The sequence below is a fragment of the Tachysurus vachellii genome, chromosome 18, assembly GCF_030014155.1.
Source record: "Tachysurus vachellii isolate PV-2020 chromosome 18, HZAU_Pvac_v1, whole genome shotgun sequence".
NCBI lineage: Eukaryota > Metazoa > Chordata > Actinopteri > Siluriformes > Bagridae > Tachysurus > Tachysurus vachellii.
The window spans coordinates 10982040-10999888 of NC_083477.1; the positions used below are offsets into that span (position 1 = coordinate 10982040).

At 37.3% G+C, this 17849-nt stretch overlaps 1 protein-coding gene across 7 annotated transcripts in view; it reads left to right on the forward strand.

Moving 5' to 3' along the window:
* Window positions 1–1771: 1771 nt before the first annotated feature.
* spag9a (sperm associated antigen 9a) overlaps window positions 1772–17849 on the forward strand; it is a 36249-nt gene continuing 20171 nt past the window's right edge. For 6 of the 7 annotated variants that reach the window (XM_060891972.1, XM_060891976.1, XM_060891973.1 and 3 more), the window contains exons 1-6: window positions 1772–2273; window positions 8580–8700; window positions 12779–12849; window positions 13262–13356; window positions 13885–14035; window positions 16512–16656. In XM_060891972.1, coding sequence (XP_060747955.1) covers window positions 1974–2273; window positions 8580–8700; window positions 12779–12849; window positions 13262–13356; window positions 13885–14035; window positions 16512–16656 — 883 coding nt within the window. In that variant the 5' untranslated portion in view covers window positions 1772–1973. Of the gene's footprint in view, window positions 2274–8579; window positions 8701–12778; window positions 12850–13261; window positions 13357–13884; window positions 14036–15471; window positions 15556–16511; window positions 16657–17849 lie in introns of all 7 variants that reach the window. The other variant, XM_060891977.1, reaches the window with a different exon arrangement.

Consider the following 17849-nt stretch of genomic DNA (forward strand, 5'->3'; position numbering starts at 1 on the left):
TGTGTGTGTGTGTGTGTGTGTGTGTAAAGATTGTTGGTAGAAGAAGAAGAGAAGAGAAGCTATTGTCCCCAACTGGACAAATACATATAACAAGTGTGAAATATTTACAAATGATTGTTTTTGTTTTTTTGGAGGCCCATTGAATTGCAATGCTCAATGCTTGTGTGTGTGTCTGTGTCTGTGTGTGAGTGTGTGTGTGTGTGTGTAAAGCTTGTTGGTAGATCAGATTTTGCCCCCAGTTGGACAAATGCATCTAACAAGTGCATCTGCTAGGCAAAGGTATATCAAAAGTGAAAAATATTTACAGTGTAGCTTTTTTTTTTCTGGAGGCCTAATGAAATGCAATGCCCAATATGCGTGTGTGTTTGTGTGTGCATGTGTGTGTATGAGTGTGTGTGTGCGCGTGTGTGTGTGTGTGTGTGTGAAATGTTTACAAATGTGTAGCTTTTGTTTTGTCTGGAGGCCAACTGAACTGCAATGCCCAATGCTTTGAACAGTGTTTGACTGTGTGTGTGTGTGTGTGTGTGTGTGGCATCATTTCGGTAGATCATATTTTGCCCTCTGCTAGGCGAAGGCATATCAAAAGTGTGAAATATTTCCAAATGTTTGGCTTTTTTTTCTTTTCTGGAGGCCTAATGCAATGCCCAATTTGTGTGTGTGTGTTTGTGTGGGAGCATGTGTGCGTGTGGGGTGTGAGTGTGTGTTTTGGGTGCGTGTGTTAGTGGACATTTTATGTGTGCATTTTTGTGTCTGTATGTATGTTCATTGTGCTGAAAAGGGCAAAGTGACCTATTGCCCCACTAAATGTGGCCGGGGTAAAATGACCCAAGCTGTTCCAAAACGCAAAGTATATATTGTTCTGAACACATAGTTCAATGAAAATAGACAAAATTAATTTTCTGCTAAATTTCAGGCAAATATGTGGAAGAAAACCCAAGTTATGACTCATTAAAATCTTCCAGCTGGGTCAAAAAGACCCAGGGAAAATAGGAAGCTTAGTCACATACATATATATTTATACATATATATATATATATATATATATATATATATATATATATATATAGTTTTGTTCTGTCACATTTTTTATGCAATAAATCCATTTTTCAAGGGACATATAAAGTATTGAACAGATAAAAAAAAGATTTTAATAATAACAATAGAAATTATTTGATTAATTATTATTTAAATATCTGTTGTACAATAATATATAGTATGGTAAATAATGGCTGATATGTTCTGGCAAAAAAAAAATCAATATTGTACCATTTCTGTTTGATGTAAGAGTAGGTAATTAAATTATTAATTTAAAAAAATGTGTTAAATATTTCTTATATTATTAATGATAATATACATACAACAATATCTAAAAATAAAAATATAAAAAAAAAAATAAACACTTTAAGATGAAACTCTGGCGACCTTTAAATTTGGCTGAGGAAGAATGATCTGTAGTAGTGACGAGACAGAATTAAAACTAGGATACATATGGCTACTGCTACTACTGTGAATATAATATACTATATAATATATGATTATATTACAACGAGGGATTATTACACATACACATTCCCCTTGTTATTCCCCTAATTATTATTATCATTATTGTTATTGATTACGAACAACAACAACAACAACAACAACAACAACAACAACAATAATAATGATAATAATAATAATAATAATAATAATAATAATAATAATAATAATAATAATAAGCCTTAGTGAACGCTATGGGAAGTGCTGAGAGGGCGTGACGTCACGCGCGATGGTGTGGTCAGCTGTTGTGAGACGAGACCACGGGAGGAAAAGAAGGTTCCACGTAACTGCCCAAACAGCGGGTCACTTCCAGGCAGAGACTGTGATTTTGTGCTTTTTCTGTCCCACGTTGACGCACACAGTGATATCAGAGACGCTGGTCGCGGAGAGAGTGATATAGGACACGTTTGTTTTGCGGCAGGAAAGGAAGGAAAATGGAGCTGGAGGACGGAGTGGTTTACCAGGACGACACGGGCACGTCGGCGATCATGTCGGAGCGCGTGTCGGGCCTGGCCAGCTCCATCTACCGTGAGTTCGAGCGCCTCATCGGGAAATACGACGAGGACGTGGTGAAGGAGCTGATGCCGCTCGTTGTGGCCGTGCTCGAGAACCTGGACTCGGTGTTCGCTGAGAACCAGGAGCACGAAGTGGACCTGGAACTGCTTAAAGAGGACAACGAGCAGCTCATAACGCAGTATGAGCGCGAGAAGGCGCTCAGGAAACACGCCGAGGAGGTGAGCCGCGCTTTTTCTTAAGACGGGACGCGCTCTGAGAGCTTAGGGTCTTTGTTTTGCTTTTGCACATCTGCCACTCGCTCAGTGCACGTGTGTGTGCGTGCGTGTGTGTGTGTGTGTGAGAGAGAGAGATAGAGGAGAGTGGGGTGTGGGTGGGGGGACTATTGTCAACAAAAACCCCAGTGATGCCCATCCACCCCATATTAATGGGAATGCTCTCAGGCCTTCCAAAGAACGGAAGTTGGACGCTTTTTTTTATTTTTTTTAATTTTTTACAATACGTGCTTTGTTTACATGCTGTTTTCCTGCACTAACAAGCCTTATTTATTTATTTATTTATTTATTTATTTATCTCTGTACTGCACATTGTTTAGAGCCACTGGTGATGTCTCAATAGGGCAATGGGCTAGGGGTCCACTGGTAAGCAGTGATTACCTGGTGACATCCAGACAGCTGTTCTTACTTTGAGGTGAAAGCAACATTCTGTTCCTCATGCTATCAGAAAGCACAGTGTGTGTGTGTGTGTGTGTGTGTGTGAGAGAGAAAGAGACAGAAATAGAGGGAGACATTCTCTATGACTGAGCAGTGTCTGACTAGGCCACGTAAACATTCAGAAAAGCATCACTACATTTATTGTTCCTTATGTTTCCCGTTCAGTTTCAATGTTCAATTTATCTGAATATTCTGGGTGCTTCGCTTCTGAAGTGAAGAGAGTCTTTTGTAAAGCAGGGTAATTTAGCTTAAACTTATAACAAAAATTATAGACTGTCTACAAATACCAGTGTCGCAGACTGATCTGTTTGGATATTAATGCAGGGAGAATAAAAGCATAAATTCTTTGCCCCATTAAACATTCATTTGTTGTTCGTTTGGTATTAAATCTTCAGTTTTCAATGTTGACCTTTTTTTAAGCAAACTATGTCACCATTTCACTAATCAGAACTAATGGGTAAATAAATAGAAATATCCAGGGTATAAAATCTCTCCTCTTTCTGAGATAATGTCTCTCCAGGTAGTAGTCTCGATAAGCTTGATAAGCTGCCTTAACAGCCGAATGCATGTGATTGGAAAAATCACACCAGAGGAACCTGTTGAAGAACCTGAGTTGGCTTATGTTTGAAAACTACAGAGTTGCTAAAATGCTTTTCATAGGTCTATTGGCTCTGCTGCAGTTATTTCCAGAGTGTTGCTCTGTTCTGTCTATATTTGCTTGATGACACCTAGTCTAAGGAGTTATTACACCCACACAGGTTAAAGTTTGTGTGTACAAACATGCTGTGTAGTATTTGGATTCAGGCAGCAGTCAACTATCTGCCCAAAATAACCACTCCTGTTTCTGAAGCTCTCTAGGATCAGTAGAGAACAGGAGATAAAATAATCAGCCATCTCAGTCCAATAAAACAGCCAATACTACTTGCCTTCCATAAGTCAGGTGCTCTAGATTAGACAAGGCATGTGGTTTCAGAGGAAACATTGGAAGGGAGGTGGTATTTGAATGGTAGGTCTCAGAACATCTAGATTTATCTAATCTACACCAAAAATCACTTACTGTAAGTACTTACTTATCTTTATATGGGAACAGTCATATTTGGCTATTACTTTTAATAGTGGAAAGTGCTGCAGCATGTAGCAATAAAAATGGGAGTAATTCCAAACAAAATTTTAGACCAACTCCCAAGAAGATGTTCATTCTTTTAATCATTTTTAGTAACCTCTTAATCCTGTTATGAAGATCCAAAACACTGGTACAAGGTGAGAGAGCACACAAACAAACACACACACAAACACACACACACACACACACACATAAACACAGGCAGTTTATCATAGCCAATTTGCATGTTTTTGAGAGTTTGAGGAAACCAGAGAACCCTGAGGAAACCTTTAAGGGTGTGTTGTCATAGAAATTCACTTTCACTGTTCTTTCAGCTGCATGTATCATATACAGGCTTTATTTCCTTCTTTGACAGCATATGCCGACTTATTGACAGAGTTAGCATCAAGGTGTCTGATCGATTTGCATAAAACATTCTTTAAAAAATAAGAATAACAGAAGAGATGTTTACATCACAGTTTATCTTAATAGATTAAAGTCTGTTAATCTGCAGGTCTGTATGATGATGACAGGCTATAATATTTATTTATTAAAAAAAAAGTTCTGAATAAAATTATGTAAATGCATACAGTAATATGTCCTATATCATTCATTCATTCACCAGACCATCCATTCATTCATTCATTCATTCATACAGCATTGGGAGACGCCCTTATCCAGAGCGACGTACAAAAGTGCTTTCAGGTCTCTATTATTGAATACATTAACTCTGGTTTACTAGGTTACAGAATTTTGTTCAGTATATATATATATATATATATATATATATATATATATATATATATATATATATATATATACATACACAAATACAACAAACAGGGAAGAAAGTGCTAGTTCAAGTATTTCATAAAGAAATAGGTCTTCAACCGTCGTTTGAAAATAGCCAGTGACTCAGCTGTCTCGACATCTAGGGGAAGTTCATTCCACCACCTTGTTGCCAGAAGTCGTGCAGCTGCATTTTGTATCATTTGCATCCATTCATCCATCTATCCATCCATCCATCCATCCATTCATCCATCCATCCAATAATTTGTCCATTCATCTAGCCATCCTTCCAACCACCCATTAATCCACTCATTTGTTCATTTGTTTGTTAGTTTTTTCCTTTATTTGTTCAGTTTGTTCATCCATCCGTTCATTTAATCATTAACTTCTTCATCCCTCCATTTTTCCATCCATCTATCCATCCATCCATCCATTCATTTATCAATCCATCCATCCATCCATCCATTCATCCATCCATTCATCTCCAGGAACCATTTTCTAATGGTCCGGGTTGCAGAGGATCTACATTGTAATAAATAGCTTATAAACATTCTCATTTCTTACACATGCAGTTTGTGAGGTCAGTCCTTCCTGAGCATTTTTGGACTTGATTATGTTGATATGTGTGTGTCAGAGAGCAGCTGGATTCCTATCCTGCCTCTGTTTGGGAAAAGGAGATTACTGGTTGATATGCATTAATCAGTTCTACATTGCATACAGTTGTGCATTCTCAATAGGCAGCGTAAGCCTATTGAGGATATTTCCTACTTATAGACTGAATAAGGATTAGGGTAACATGGCTGTCATGTCGTCTCGTATAAATAGAGGTGTTTGCTGAGGCACAATACATTTTTAGTAACAATATAATATTTTTATTGCAATAAATTACAGAGTAGTCTCAAGTAGCCAGAGCTTTACACTGATGGCAGAAGGTCTCTATATAGCAACTTTTATTGACCAAGGACTGCTTAAGGAATTCTCATCTGACTGACATGTAAAGCAACAAATCAGTTTGTTTTTTTGCAGTGTCATGATTAGGGGCTTGAAAATGTAAAGTCAATGTACCTAAAATACACACCAGCATGCAAACATAGATCGTTCATTTGCAAATTAATGTGGAGATTCATGTATTTTGGAAAGTCCAGCATTAAGCTGATCCTCATAAGCACTCATTGGCATGGCTTCCTTATTCCATGAGGTAGTCTTGTAGAATCCAACCAATCAGATGACTCCTGTAGTATTACTAGTTTTGTACAGCTAACGGTTCTGACTGAAGTTCAGCTAACGTTGTGATTTTTGAGACAAATTACAGTGACCTGCTATAATTTAGCAATTAACTTTTCTACCTATTGCTGGCAAAAATTTTATTTTGGTTAACATTAGAAAAATATGACTTTTCATTTCATTTTTATATATGAAAATGGTAAGCCTAGCTGGTTCTTCCAAATTTCCCATAAGACAGTGAGTAGCTTCTGTCATTTGCATGGTGCTGAGGTCAGTTGTATAATTTGGATCATGATGTAACGTCCTTCCAATTAACCTATAATGTAACCTAACCTATAATGTAATTTTGTTGATTGTGTAAGGTAGGAACTTACTGAAGCTCAGTACAAATATTTTTGCATGCTTTGTGCTTAAGAGAGCCACATGGTGGAGGTTGTAGTTTGGGGAGTCCCGGCTAACATTGCTACACTGCTGTGTACATGAACAGCTTGAGTGACTCAGCACTTTGAAAGTCTTTACTGTATCACTCCTTGCTACTTCATTCATTCACAGTTCTCAAGTGGATTCCTTTACCCAAAAATCTGTACAAATTTATTCTAAGGGATTACCTTTTTTTTATGACGTACCCTAATTATCCTAATGGGAGTGGTCTCTTCAAAGACCACCCTGCCCTCATCCAAGGCACGAGGGCTCACTGTAGGGTTTGATGAGTATGATAATGTATACTGTGGTATAAAATGTCACTAGATTTCAACTTGTTAGCACGTCTATGGGTGATTTTGGACTTATCAATTAGACAACCCTCTCTATCATCATCATCATCATCATCATCATCAACAACAAAACAGCAATTAAGGAATTATTTTTGAATGAATATTGTTCATCGCTTTACTTCAACACTAAAGCACACTGAAGCTGCTCTGGTGGCTTTTTGTGGTCCAGCATTTAAACATGAGATTGTTATGCTTTTTTTCCCTATGTATGCAGGCAGCATTTGTATGGATGATGTAAGTTCTTTATTTCATGTAGAAAACCAGTGGAAATTTCATTGTTTCTGGAATTAACAAACTGTTGCCCATTTAGCAAGGACAAAACTCTTAAATTCTCAATAACCTCCTAGCATGTCAATAAGTGTATTGTAAGTGAGATGTTATTCACAAATGTGAGCAGATTCATCATTGTGGAAATGTGTAAAAAATGCTGAAACTGTGAATACATATTGCCAGTAAAGTTATGCCGATAATCCTCCACATTTGGAGTGTAAAAAATAGGACAATTAATATACACATTTAGTAATGGCCTAAAAAGGTCTATTCTTTAAAACCAGATCTCTAGAGACACTGCATAACTGCATCTACTTCACAAAGCTTTTATAATTATATGGCTGACACATGGAAACCATTAGGAAGACAAAAGCTAGTGGTTAACCTGGCTTGCTTATAATTAGAATAAAATAATAGTATGATCTTTTTGGCAAATTAAGGAGTTGAGTTTTCATGATCGTAAAGAAACCTCATGCAGACCTGCTCCTGGATGCAGTTATTTAAAATGTGTTTCATTGCCTTCCAGCAAACCCCTAAAACCCTTTAAAGACCTACAAACAATTATGCAGGAGTTAGAAGTTGTGAATTCCAACCAGAAGAGGAAAAGAATGTCACTCACAATTCACTAGAAAATATGTCTTGTATGCCATTGAGTATCACATATTAATTGTGATATCATGAAAGTGTACAGTGATAGACTTAAGACTTATTACCAACTTCAAGCTCAGAGACGTGCAGAAACGTGTGATTACTTTTTTATCACTTGCATCCATGAACCAGAGGTGCATTTTTTTCTGCATGTTGATATTTTTGATTTTTTTTAAAATAATGCTGTCAGTGGGCTGATAGTAACATCTGGGCTGAGTGATTTTATTTATGACTGTAGCTGAGAGTGAATGTGGATATAATGTGACAAGAACCTTCTGTTGGCATCAGTTCAGCTCTTTGGGTGATGGAGCAGTTTGTAGTGCTGGTTGTGTGATGAGAAGTTAAAGTGACAGAAAGAACAGCGGCACCCTGCCATCCTGAAGTTTCTCTGAGTCCACATCTCCGTGACCATTAAATCCGGGAGAGCCTTTTAATAGGGTGTCTCCAGTATGCCGTTACTTCCTGATCACATGATCCTCTGTTGTGACCGTCAGAGCTAAGAACCTCTTAGCGTTATGCCAAAAGCCATTCTTGCAGTGACCAAGTGCTTGGGCTGATCTGTTTCATCTTAAAGCAGATATTAAAGGCTTTGTGTTATCAGTGTTTGGGACACCACGTTTAGATTTAGGCCTTTATTCAGAGGAATGAGCACTAATAGGTGTGATGTCTAATAATAGATCATTTAGGAGTTTCCCCAGTAGAAAACAGAAGATTAATTGGCACAGTTAACAGTCTCCTGTGCTGTATTCCACACACTCACTGGCTGTAGGTGGAAACTGGAATTTAAAGTCAGACAATAAAACTATTAATCTGTCTTGGCTAAAAAGTCAAACACCCTGTGACTTTTGACCTGCTTTTACCATCTTATGTTGTATGATGTCACGCTAGAATAATAATCTGTGTATTTCTTTCTTATTTCTACTTTAATATTATATTTGAATACGTTTAAACATTTTAATATTTAACATTGTCTCGTGTTCATTTTTGTGTTCTCAACAACCTGAGTAGAAATTCATCGAGTTTGAGGACTCCCAGGAGCAGGAGAAGAAGGATCTGCAGAACCATATGGAGAGGATGAACTCGCATTCACGCCAGCTGGAGCTGAAACTTAAGAACTTTGCTGATCAGAGTAAGCACTTTCTCGTTCTCTCACTCACGCTCTTGCTCTGTTCCTCCTCCATTCATTTCTTGTCAGTCAGCCTCATCTGTCCATCCAACTCTGGCTATTAAGTTCTCAACTATTTCATGTTGCACAATGTTCTCTAATGTTCACATCTCTAATGTTGCTGCTATGTTTTAGTGAAGTGGCAATATGATATCACTGTTTATTAGCAGCATTTTTACATATATGAATGCAATTGTTCTAATGTTATTGTGCCTATAACAGTGACTTACGCAGAGACTAGAAAGTCTCATAACAAACAGATTAACATTTTAATAAATATAAAAGATGGTGGATCGTTCTGTGTGGGGCCATTTATTTAACATTTCTGGAAGGAGTCTCTTTGCATCAGAGAGATTTGGAATGGTCAGGCCTTAAGGACAGACGTCTGTCTGCTATCTTGCTCATGTCTGTGTCTGTTTTATTGTATAATTAACTTGAAGAAAGAGAACAAAGAGACGCTGCTGAGGGAGTGACTGCTTATAGCTACTTGTCTCTCAGATATTCAGCAACATCAAATGTTATGAAAAACAGTTAAAAGCTTCAGGTTAAAGAAAAGGTTCAGATGTCGTTATTAAATAAATCTTTAATCACTGAATTCAACATTTAATTTATTGTTGCCAATAGAGGTAATATTTTAAAAAATAATTTAAAAAAATTAGATTATCTTTTGCAATACAAGAGAAGAGAAATTTGAAAATGTTTGGAATGTGTTGCTATCGAAAAATAATCCGGTTTGGGGTTTTAACAGTAACTCTACCACATTACATCACCTTGTCATGGATGTTTTTTTTTAGAACAGCACACCCCATCATATTTTGTGCCTTAAATAAACAAATAATTTAAGTTCAAATAGGAACCTCAAGCTAACTAAGAGCCAAGAAAAGTACCAGCAATTATTATTATGTCCAAATCTTATACTTGTGAATATATATACTCCGTTCATATACACCATTTGTATTACATAGCTACAGTATCAATCTGTTTCTCTCTGTCACTCTTTTTCTATGCCACTCATTCAGTTATGAATTTATAATCTCTCTGCAAAGGTATTGTGCAGCTAATCTAGGCTATGACCTCATTTTAGTCACACCATCTTCCACACATGCCCATTAACTCTTACCAGCCAGTGCAGTAAGAAAACAGACAGTTTGTAATCTAACAGCAATTGAAACGTGTTCATATGTAATCTTTTCCAGCTCCATTCTATTTAATTCTAATTTCATTATAACACAGGTATGATTTAGATTTATTTGTGGGCTTAGCCTCTATCTAGCAGGATTAAAGAGAACACTGAGTAACTGGTGCATTAAACCCACAGGAAGCACTTTTTTCGTATTTGGGAATTATAAAGCGTTCATGTGTGTCAAAGCGTACACCCACAGTCTCACTAATATGGTACTCATGTATGGAAATTACAGCTCAAAAATGCAGCCGTGTGCAGCAAACCCTGGTGGTGAATGATTCACAAGAGGCATACGCTGCCTGAGGAATATTTCCCATTTAGTTCATAGTCCAGTTTAAGCATGAGCATATCGTTTATAGCGTGTTCTAAAAGACACAGAAGATCCAGGACTATGTACTAGTGATTAATCATTGATTTCATAAGGTTCATGTTAGGTTTTCATACATTTGAGTATAGAAAAAACTTACTCCTTCATAATGAATCTTATAATATACATTTTGTTTGTAAAAGGGAAAATTTAAACAGCTGTATGTTACAACCTGGAACTTGACTTGATGGAGCACTGGATGGAGTTGTCAAGAGATCTGCTGATGCATTCATCTGTTTATGTGCAAGCTACAATATTCCCCTCCACAGCACACCCAAACATCAAAGTTAGTCTCCTGTTGCTCCATCTTTCACCATTGCCTCAGGGCTGTGTCACATTTATTTGCCAAGAAGCTATAACACATCTGAAAGTGAGCACCGAGTCTGAATGGGTTTGGCTTTGTTTGATATATTCAGATTTATTATTATGTACAGAGTCTGAACCTGGATTAGGATTCATATTGTCCTGAGCTTGATGTTACTTTACATGACACGATAAGTAAGGAATGACATATGATTAAACAGAACATCTTATTCTTCTGTAAATTCTTCTGGGTCAAATGCAGGCGTTGGGTTTGTTATTCAGTCATGGTTGCATTTATGTGCTAATAACCCATTCATATGGACCGAGTTACTCTCCAGACTTTTTTGCATTCAAATGGACTTTTTTATCCCTGTGACTGTAGATGTGAAGAGGAGCTTTCCTAGTCTCTGAGTGTGTTTATACTGTTGTGTATTAGAGAACACTAGGCGGTCTAAACATTCCTATACATTTGAAATTTAAATGCTTATTACTTAGGATTCAATGCACATTTAATATAAGATTTAGTATATTTAATAGGATTTAATAATTACATTAACAATAAATACATTATAATAGTTTTACCTTGATTACTGGATAATTCATAGTACGTGATATATTGTTTTGATCTGATACCCAGACACAAATTTTAATTTTAAAGTCAAAGCTATGTGGATGATTGTTTCATTAATCCCACTGATTCTGCATTTATTTGGTTTGTACGTATCTGATCAAAAATATTTTTTGATCGACTTACTTTGTTGTATTTTAATATATTAAAATAATTAGAACCACAGTCGTACGGACCAGAATAAAGATCTTATTAGAAATGAATGAGAAAGTGAAAGAGTTTGAGAGATTGAGAGATGAATGAGTGAGCGATCAGCGACCCAGCTCACTTGATCGGTGTCCGTTGTAGTTTAAAACTTGCTACAGCTCGACCCGCCGCTCTAACCCTGATGCATATTAGATTGATTTGTTGAAATTTCAACTGAGAAACCAGGGATCAGGACCCCTTGACACACTGTGAATAAATAAAAATGATAAACTCAGGAAGGACAAGTTGCTTATCTCAAGATTCCAGCTTTAGCCTCTGTACTGGAATTTCTCAAAAATCATTTCCACAAGCCGCCTCACAAAATCCGTTTTAATAGACTACACAGTCACCCAGTGGCTAAATGGTAGCACTACATGATTCAGATGGATGAATGTCCACGAGGATGTACCTGGGGATCCTGTGAATGAAAACGGATGCTGGATTAGAATGAATAAAGGAAAATGTGCAGGATTATGTATTGTGTCTTCAACAGTAGCACAAGTGTATGAAGCAACCAGCGCCTTTATTCTTAACATTTCTTTCTCAAGATGCACATAATCATAGCCAATTTTACTGTTTATCTTGTTGAGCAAAATCAGAGGAAGTGCTCAGTGAACGAATTCAGGAGGTGCTGAAGGATGTTTACGCTCTGACCTGTTTTTTATTGGGAAGAACATTTAGTCCTCCACATTTGGAAGAGTTAGACAGGCAAGTATGTAAAAAATTCTGCATGTGTAGCTGCCAGCCGTACATGGAGTTTTTTCAGCGCTTATGAGGACATATTTTACCCATTGTAACCATTTTTCTTCTACATACATGAGGACACATGCTCATTATTGGCTTGTTTAGATCTAACTGACAAGTGAGAGAGGACTACCACCTTTCTTTATGAGACAGCAAAGGTAGTCCTTATCTCAAATGGCGATGGCATTGTAATAATTTGACTACGTGTCGATTTGAGAGTGACATCATCACTCCTGTTACTTTGTGGATCAAACATGGCCATCACAGACTCAAATTGATTCTGCTTTGCCTTGGATTGCCCTGTTTGCACCTGTTTAACCCAAAATGATCTTGACTCATGTTTTGGATTACATCATGTATCATGTATGTATGTCACATCTGTCTTTGCTTTCTATCCTTTTTCTGCTCTCTCTGTGTCACCTGTTTGAGTCATTAATATTCTCCCGCATTTGCATCCAAACTTGAGGGTTTGAGTTGTGACACAGTGATAATCAGCGGGATTTCCAGGCTTTAGTGCGAATTCTGTTCTGTTGTGCCATATAAGGACAATTACAAAATGAGTAACAAAATGTGAAATGATTCTCAACCATTCACCCATTGTCTCTCTTCCCTTTATCTCTCTCGATCATAGTAAGCCGTTTGGAGGAACGGGAGGCAGAACTCAAGAAAGAGTACAACGCTCTTCATCAGCGACACACAGAGGTAACACAGCGCCTTCATCTCTACTGTTTATCTGTCAGTTACTGTTACTACACAATTTGTACATCAGGTTGTGCACAAATATTTAATTTCATAATATTTCTTATTATTTTGTATGTTGTCTTACAAATTTCTTATTTTTAATGTAGGTATTTATATGAACAGTCTATTGAGAAGTAGGCCATGGTTTCCACTTCACTGCAAGTTGTATACTGTTGATAACCGCTTATGTGACAAATAAAATCTTGAATATTGAAAAAGGGAAAGATTAAGCCTATAGAAATCAAGGTGGTATATGACACCACCAACTTCACAAACAGATCTGTGTTTCGAGCAGAGCCACATGTTTAGCAGTGCTTACAATGCTAAATATCTGTTACCAGTTTTCAGCTGTGATGTTATCTGTTTTCTCCAGATGATTCATAACTACATGGAACATGTAGAACGAATCAAACTCCAGCAGATAACCGGAGGAGAGGCGTCAGATACAGGAACCCTGGGCAGAGTCAGGTAGGTCAGGGAACAAATGAATGCTAATGTGAAAATACCATATCCTGTACTTAAAATGTTATTTTGCAATCTAAAATGTATACAGCGCACAGAACTGTAGCATTATTAACATTTTCAGAGGTTTCTTTGCATCAAGTGGGGAGAGAAATTACATTTTTTGAACAAGTGAGAAAAAAATTGTAAGGGAAATCAACATATATGCCACGGTGACACAAAGTGACATATTAGTAGCTTGTTCATCTACTTTGTTAGTGCATATATAAAGGCAGGCAAAATGGACAAATACCATAAATAAAATAATTGTATGTCTGTTGTGTTTCTTGCATCTAAAAATGCGTCTGAATGAACGCTTCTTCTGCTTGGCATACTTTATTTCTGTATATTTTAAATTATGTATCAATTTTCATTTATCGGGTATAGAGGTATTGGTAATGAAACATGCAGTCAATGGCACTATAACATTTTAATGTCTGTCTGTTTATGACTTCCTCTCCTGCATTCACACCTGGATGCACATATGCATGCTAGGAAAGAGCGACCACTCTCTCTGGGCATCTTCCCCATGTCTGGTGGGAACAACTGTCAGATCCCAGATTTCCTGGGCAGAGCAGAGACTCCAGGGACAGAAGGCTGGAGATTCACTGAGCTCAGTCAACATCGATCAAATACCAGTCTCAAGGTACTTAAATCTCTGTGGAATGCCCTGGTATGATGCATCATCCGTAATATATACGTACAAACCTCAATGGAGTGAGATAGGATGCTAATCTTAAGGTCTCAGCATCAAAGCCTATACATGCAAGATGTACATAAGCTTCAGGAAACTTTTCTGTTAGAACAGAGCACGATGTTTATCGATGTGGGTATCGATGTGGTTTTGAAGATGAAGGAGGGAGCTTGAGTGAGATGCTGTATAGTTTCATACCATTCACACACTTACAGTAGATGCCTGTTAGTGCTGAAAACATTTAGCTTTGTAGTTTCAATGTCTTGGACACATACTGCAGGTATACTGCAGGTAATGGTGTATATAAGAGTAACGGTATTCTCAACCATGTGTAGCAGTTGCTGAATCAGAACAACAGTATAACCACAGGAAAATATTTTAGAATAAGTATAAATTCCTTATACATGAAGCCTAGCTGCTGGGAGAATAAAGTGAATAAAGTGTAACTGATTATCTAAGGGTAAGAATCTCAAATCACGTGACACACTTACTGGCTTTTGACTTGAATTTATGCCTGACAAAATATCCATAAATACCATACAGAAGACCTGAGCAAATATATATATATAAAAAAAAACATTGCAGTGTTCCTCTGAGTTAATGTTAGCTGCAAGCTTCAGTCTGGGTTCTTCTGTCTGGTGGTTACTGATGCTTTCAAAATGCTTTCATATGCATGTCAATAACTTCCAACACATTTGGGGTGTTGTGTCAGTGTGATGGTATACTGTGGAATGTTTTAGGAAGAACATTTAGGAAATGCTGCATGATGCTAAAAACATGGTGCCTGCTTTCTGAAGGACAGATGCAGTACCGTGCAAAGGTTGCAGGATTAGGATTATTTTCAAAAGCAATCACGTGATTATTATAAATAAAAAAAATGACTATACTGTGAAGTAACAAGTAAAATGTGGGGAAATATTTTGGACTATGTTAAACAAATACACAAATATAAAAATGACGTACTGTGACAATTAAGACATAATACTACTATAACTAAGTGGGTAAATGCTACACAAAAACATATAGTTCTTTCTTTCTTTCTTTTAATTTTGTTACTTATTTTTCATATATTATCGTATAATTCTTATATATTACTAAAGCACAAGACATAAGATGGGCATCAGAGATGCCATTTGTATTTCAGGGGATCTAAGACTTTTGCACGGTACTGTGTACTAGCTAAAAAAATCAGAGGAAACTGTGTGTCTGTGTTTAATTAAAGTGTAAAAAGGTACTCTCAACATCTGTCAGTTTTCCTAACCAAATTACTCCTGTTAAGAAAATGAGAAGCATGTGGTTGCTATAATATTCGCAAAAACCATGATACTGGATTGTACAGTTATCATGCCACGAATCATGCGTCACTTGAATTCTCTTCCCCAAAGCAGCTGGAGGCAGAGGATCCTCCACAGAAAAGCGAGGTTAATAATGCACAGGAGGCTTGGGGAAATATGCTGGCAGACGACTGTAAGGTAGTTGGCTCTGTCACAGCCGAGCGTGAGCAGTCCCATTTCACCATCATGTACTGATGCTGAGTGACTTGTGCAGCTTTGCAACATGCACTCTTTCTCCTCTATTGTGCTGAATGCAACCACTAAAATGGGGAGTACATCCATGTTCAAAAGAGTAATTGGACATCGATTAAAATTAAGATTGGAATTGGACAGTTTGTCCTTTGGCTTAGCAAATTAAAGGTATTTAGTTCAAAAGGTTAAAGCACAGTGTGTAAAGCGGTAGATTTAGATGAATAAATAAAGAGTGTGGTTGCATACAGTGCAGTTACAATTTGATTGCATGGCATTTTGGTTGCGCAATATCTGCTTCATCCTGCATTTTAACATCATTCATTATGCTAGACTAGTATCAGTAATTAAACAGAACATTGTAGTTGTTCATGTACTATAGTCATAGTTATACCAAATTACCATAAATATTTTAATTGTAATATTTTAAATGATTTTTTGATAGCTAAGTATTCAATTTTAAAATTCATTCCAAGAGTTTGCATTGATTCCAAAGCATAGGGCTTTTCTGCACTAAATAATAGCTAAATGCATTTATTTTGCAATTGTTTTTAGTGTAGGTTGTTGTTTTTTCTGTGTGCGATTTGTGTGTCATGTTAATTTGTTCTTTTCTGTGTTAATTTGTGTGCTTTTTCAGTATTAGCCTTTGTGTGAATTATATGAATGTGGCTCTCAAAGTGACGTCTAATAGATTACCTTGTCATTTTGTTGTTATTTGTGTTCAATTTGTTTTTATTTGTATCATTGCTTTAACATAAAAGCCATGTTACTGAAATAATTCAAATTAAAACCTGGATCCAAGGCATCATTCTCTGTATTTCCCAGTTGTTTCTCTGACTATCAAAGAGCTGTGACCTCTCATTTCTGTTGTGCTGTTTAATGAGATGTGTTGTTGTTGATTACAGGATGAGCTGTTGGGCTCCAGTTCTGTCACACCCATGTCCACCACGGCTTCAGAGCCAGGGTTGGACTGTCAGCGGGAGGATGGTGACGGATCTAGCAAGTGTGCTGAGGTGCAGGCTGCACCGGGGACCCGCTCCATCTCAACGAGTGAGTCAGTGTCACAGGGCTTAGTCTGGGGTTAGTTAAGTGTTATAGTGTTTAGCCCCCGGTTAGTTTTGTGTTGTAGGGCTTAGTCCAGGGTTAGTTCAGTATCACAGAGCTTAGCCTAGGGTTAAATCAGTGTTGCAGGGTTAGGGCTGGGGTTAGTTCAGTGTCACAGGGCTTAGTCTTGGGTTAGCTCAGTGTCAAAGGGTTAGTCTAGGATTTATCCGTTGTTGCAGGGCTAGGTGTGGGGTTATTTCAAGTGTCACAGTGTTGCAATGGTAAATTTAGACTGGGCCTGAATTCAGACTACAGTTACACCCATGACTAAAGTTAGCTTTTAAATTTGGGGGCTAATTCAGTGTAATAATTTATAATGTCAGAGGTTTTTGTCTGGGGTTTGTTTCATTGTTACAGCGCTTAGTCAGTTGTTAATTCAGCATGAAATAGCTTAATCTTCAGTTAATTCAGTGTCACATGGCTTAGTGTGGGGTTACTTAAGTGTTTCAGGGCTTGGTCTAGGGGTTATTGAATGTCACAGAGCTAGATCTGTGGTTAATTTAGTGTCTCACAGCTTATTCTAGGGCTAATTCAGTGTCATAGGGCTTAGGCTAGGGTAATGGTTAATTCGCTGTTTGCAGGATTAAGTCTAGGGTTAATTCAGTGTCACAGGGCTTAGCCTTGGGTTTATTCAGCGTCGCTTAGTCTACAGTTAATTCAGTGCTGCAGGGCTGAGTCTGGGGTTAGTTTAGTGTCACAGGGATTAGTCTGGGGTTAGTGTTTTCTCCGTTGACTGTGTATATACACATAATACCTAAATTAAACATAAGAAATGGATAGATATTAGAAATAGTAGAAAATAAATAGAATATTGGTGTCCAATTATGTTACATGTAGAAACAGTAGAGAATGGGCAATTATTATGTCCCATTTGCAGAACAAAAAATAAAAAAGACAGTATCAGTGTTTTTATAAAATACCCAACAGACTGTTGAATTGTTACGATGCAGGACAAAGGCGAGTGAGGATCCAAATGCAGATTTTCAAGTTTTAATAGTCCAAAACACAAGAAACAGAAGAACAGACAGGCAGCAAACAGGGCTAACAGGACACAGGAATAGGCACACCAACATCCAACATGAGACAACGACCAACACCAGGGAAGTGAACAAACAGAGTATAAATAAGAGACAAGGACC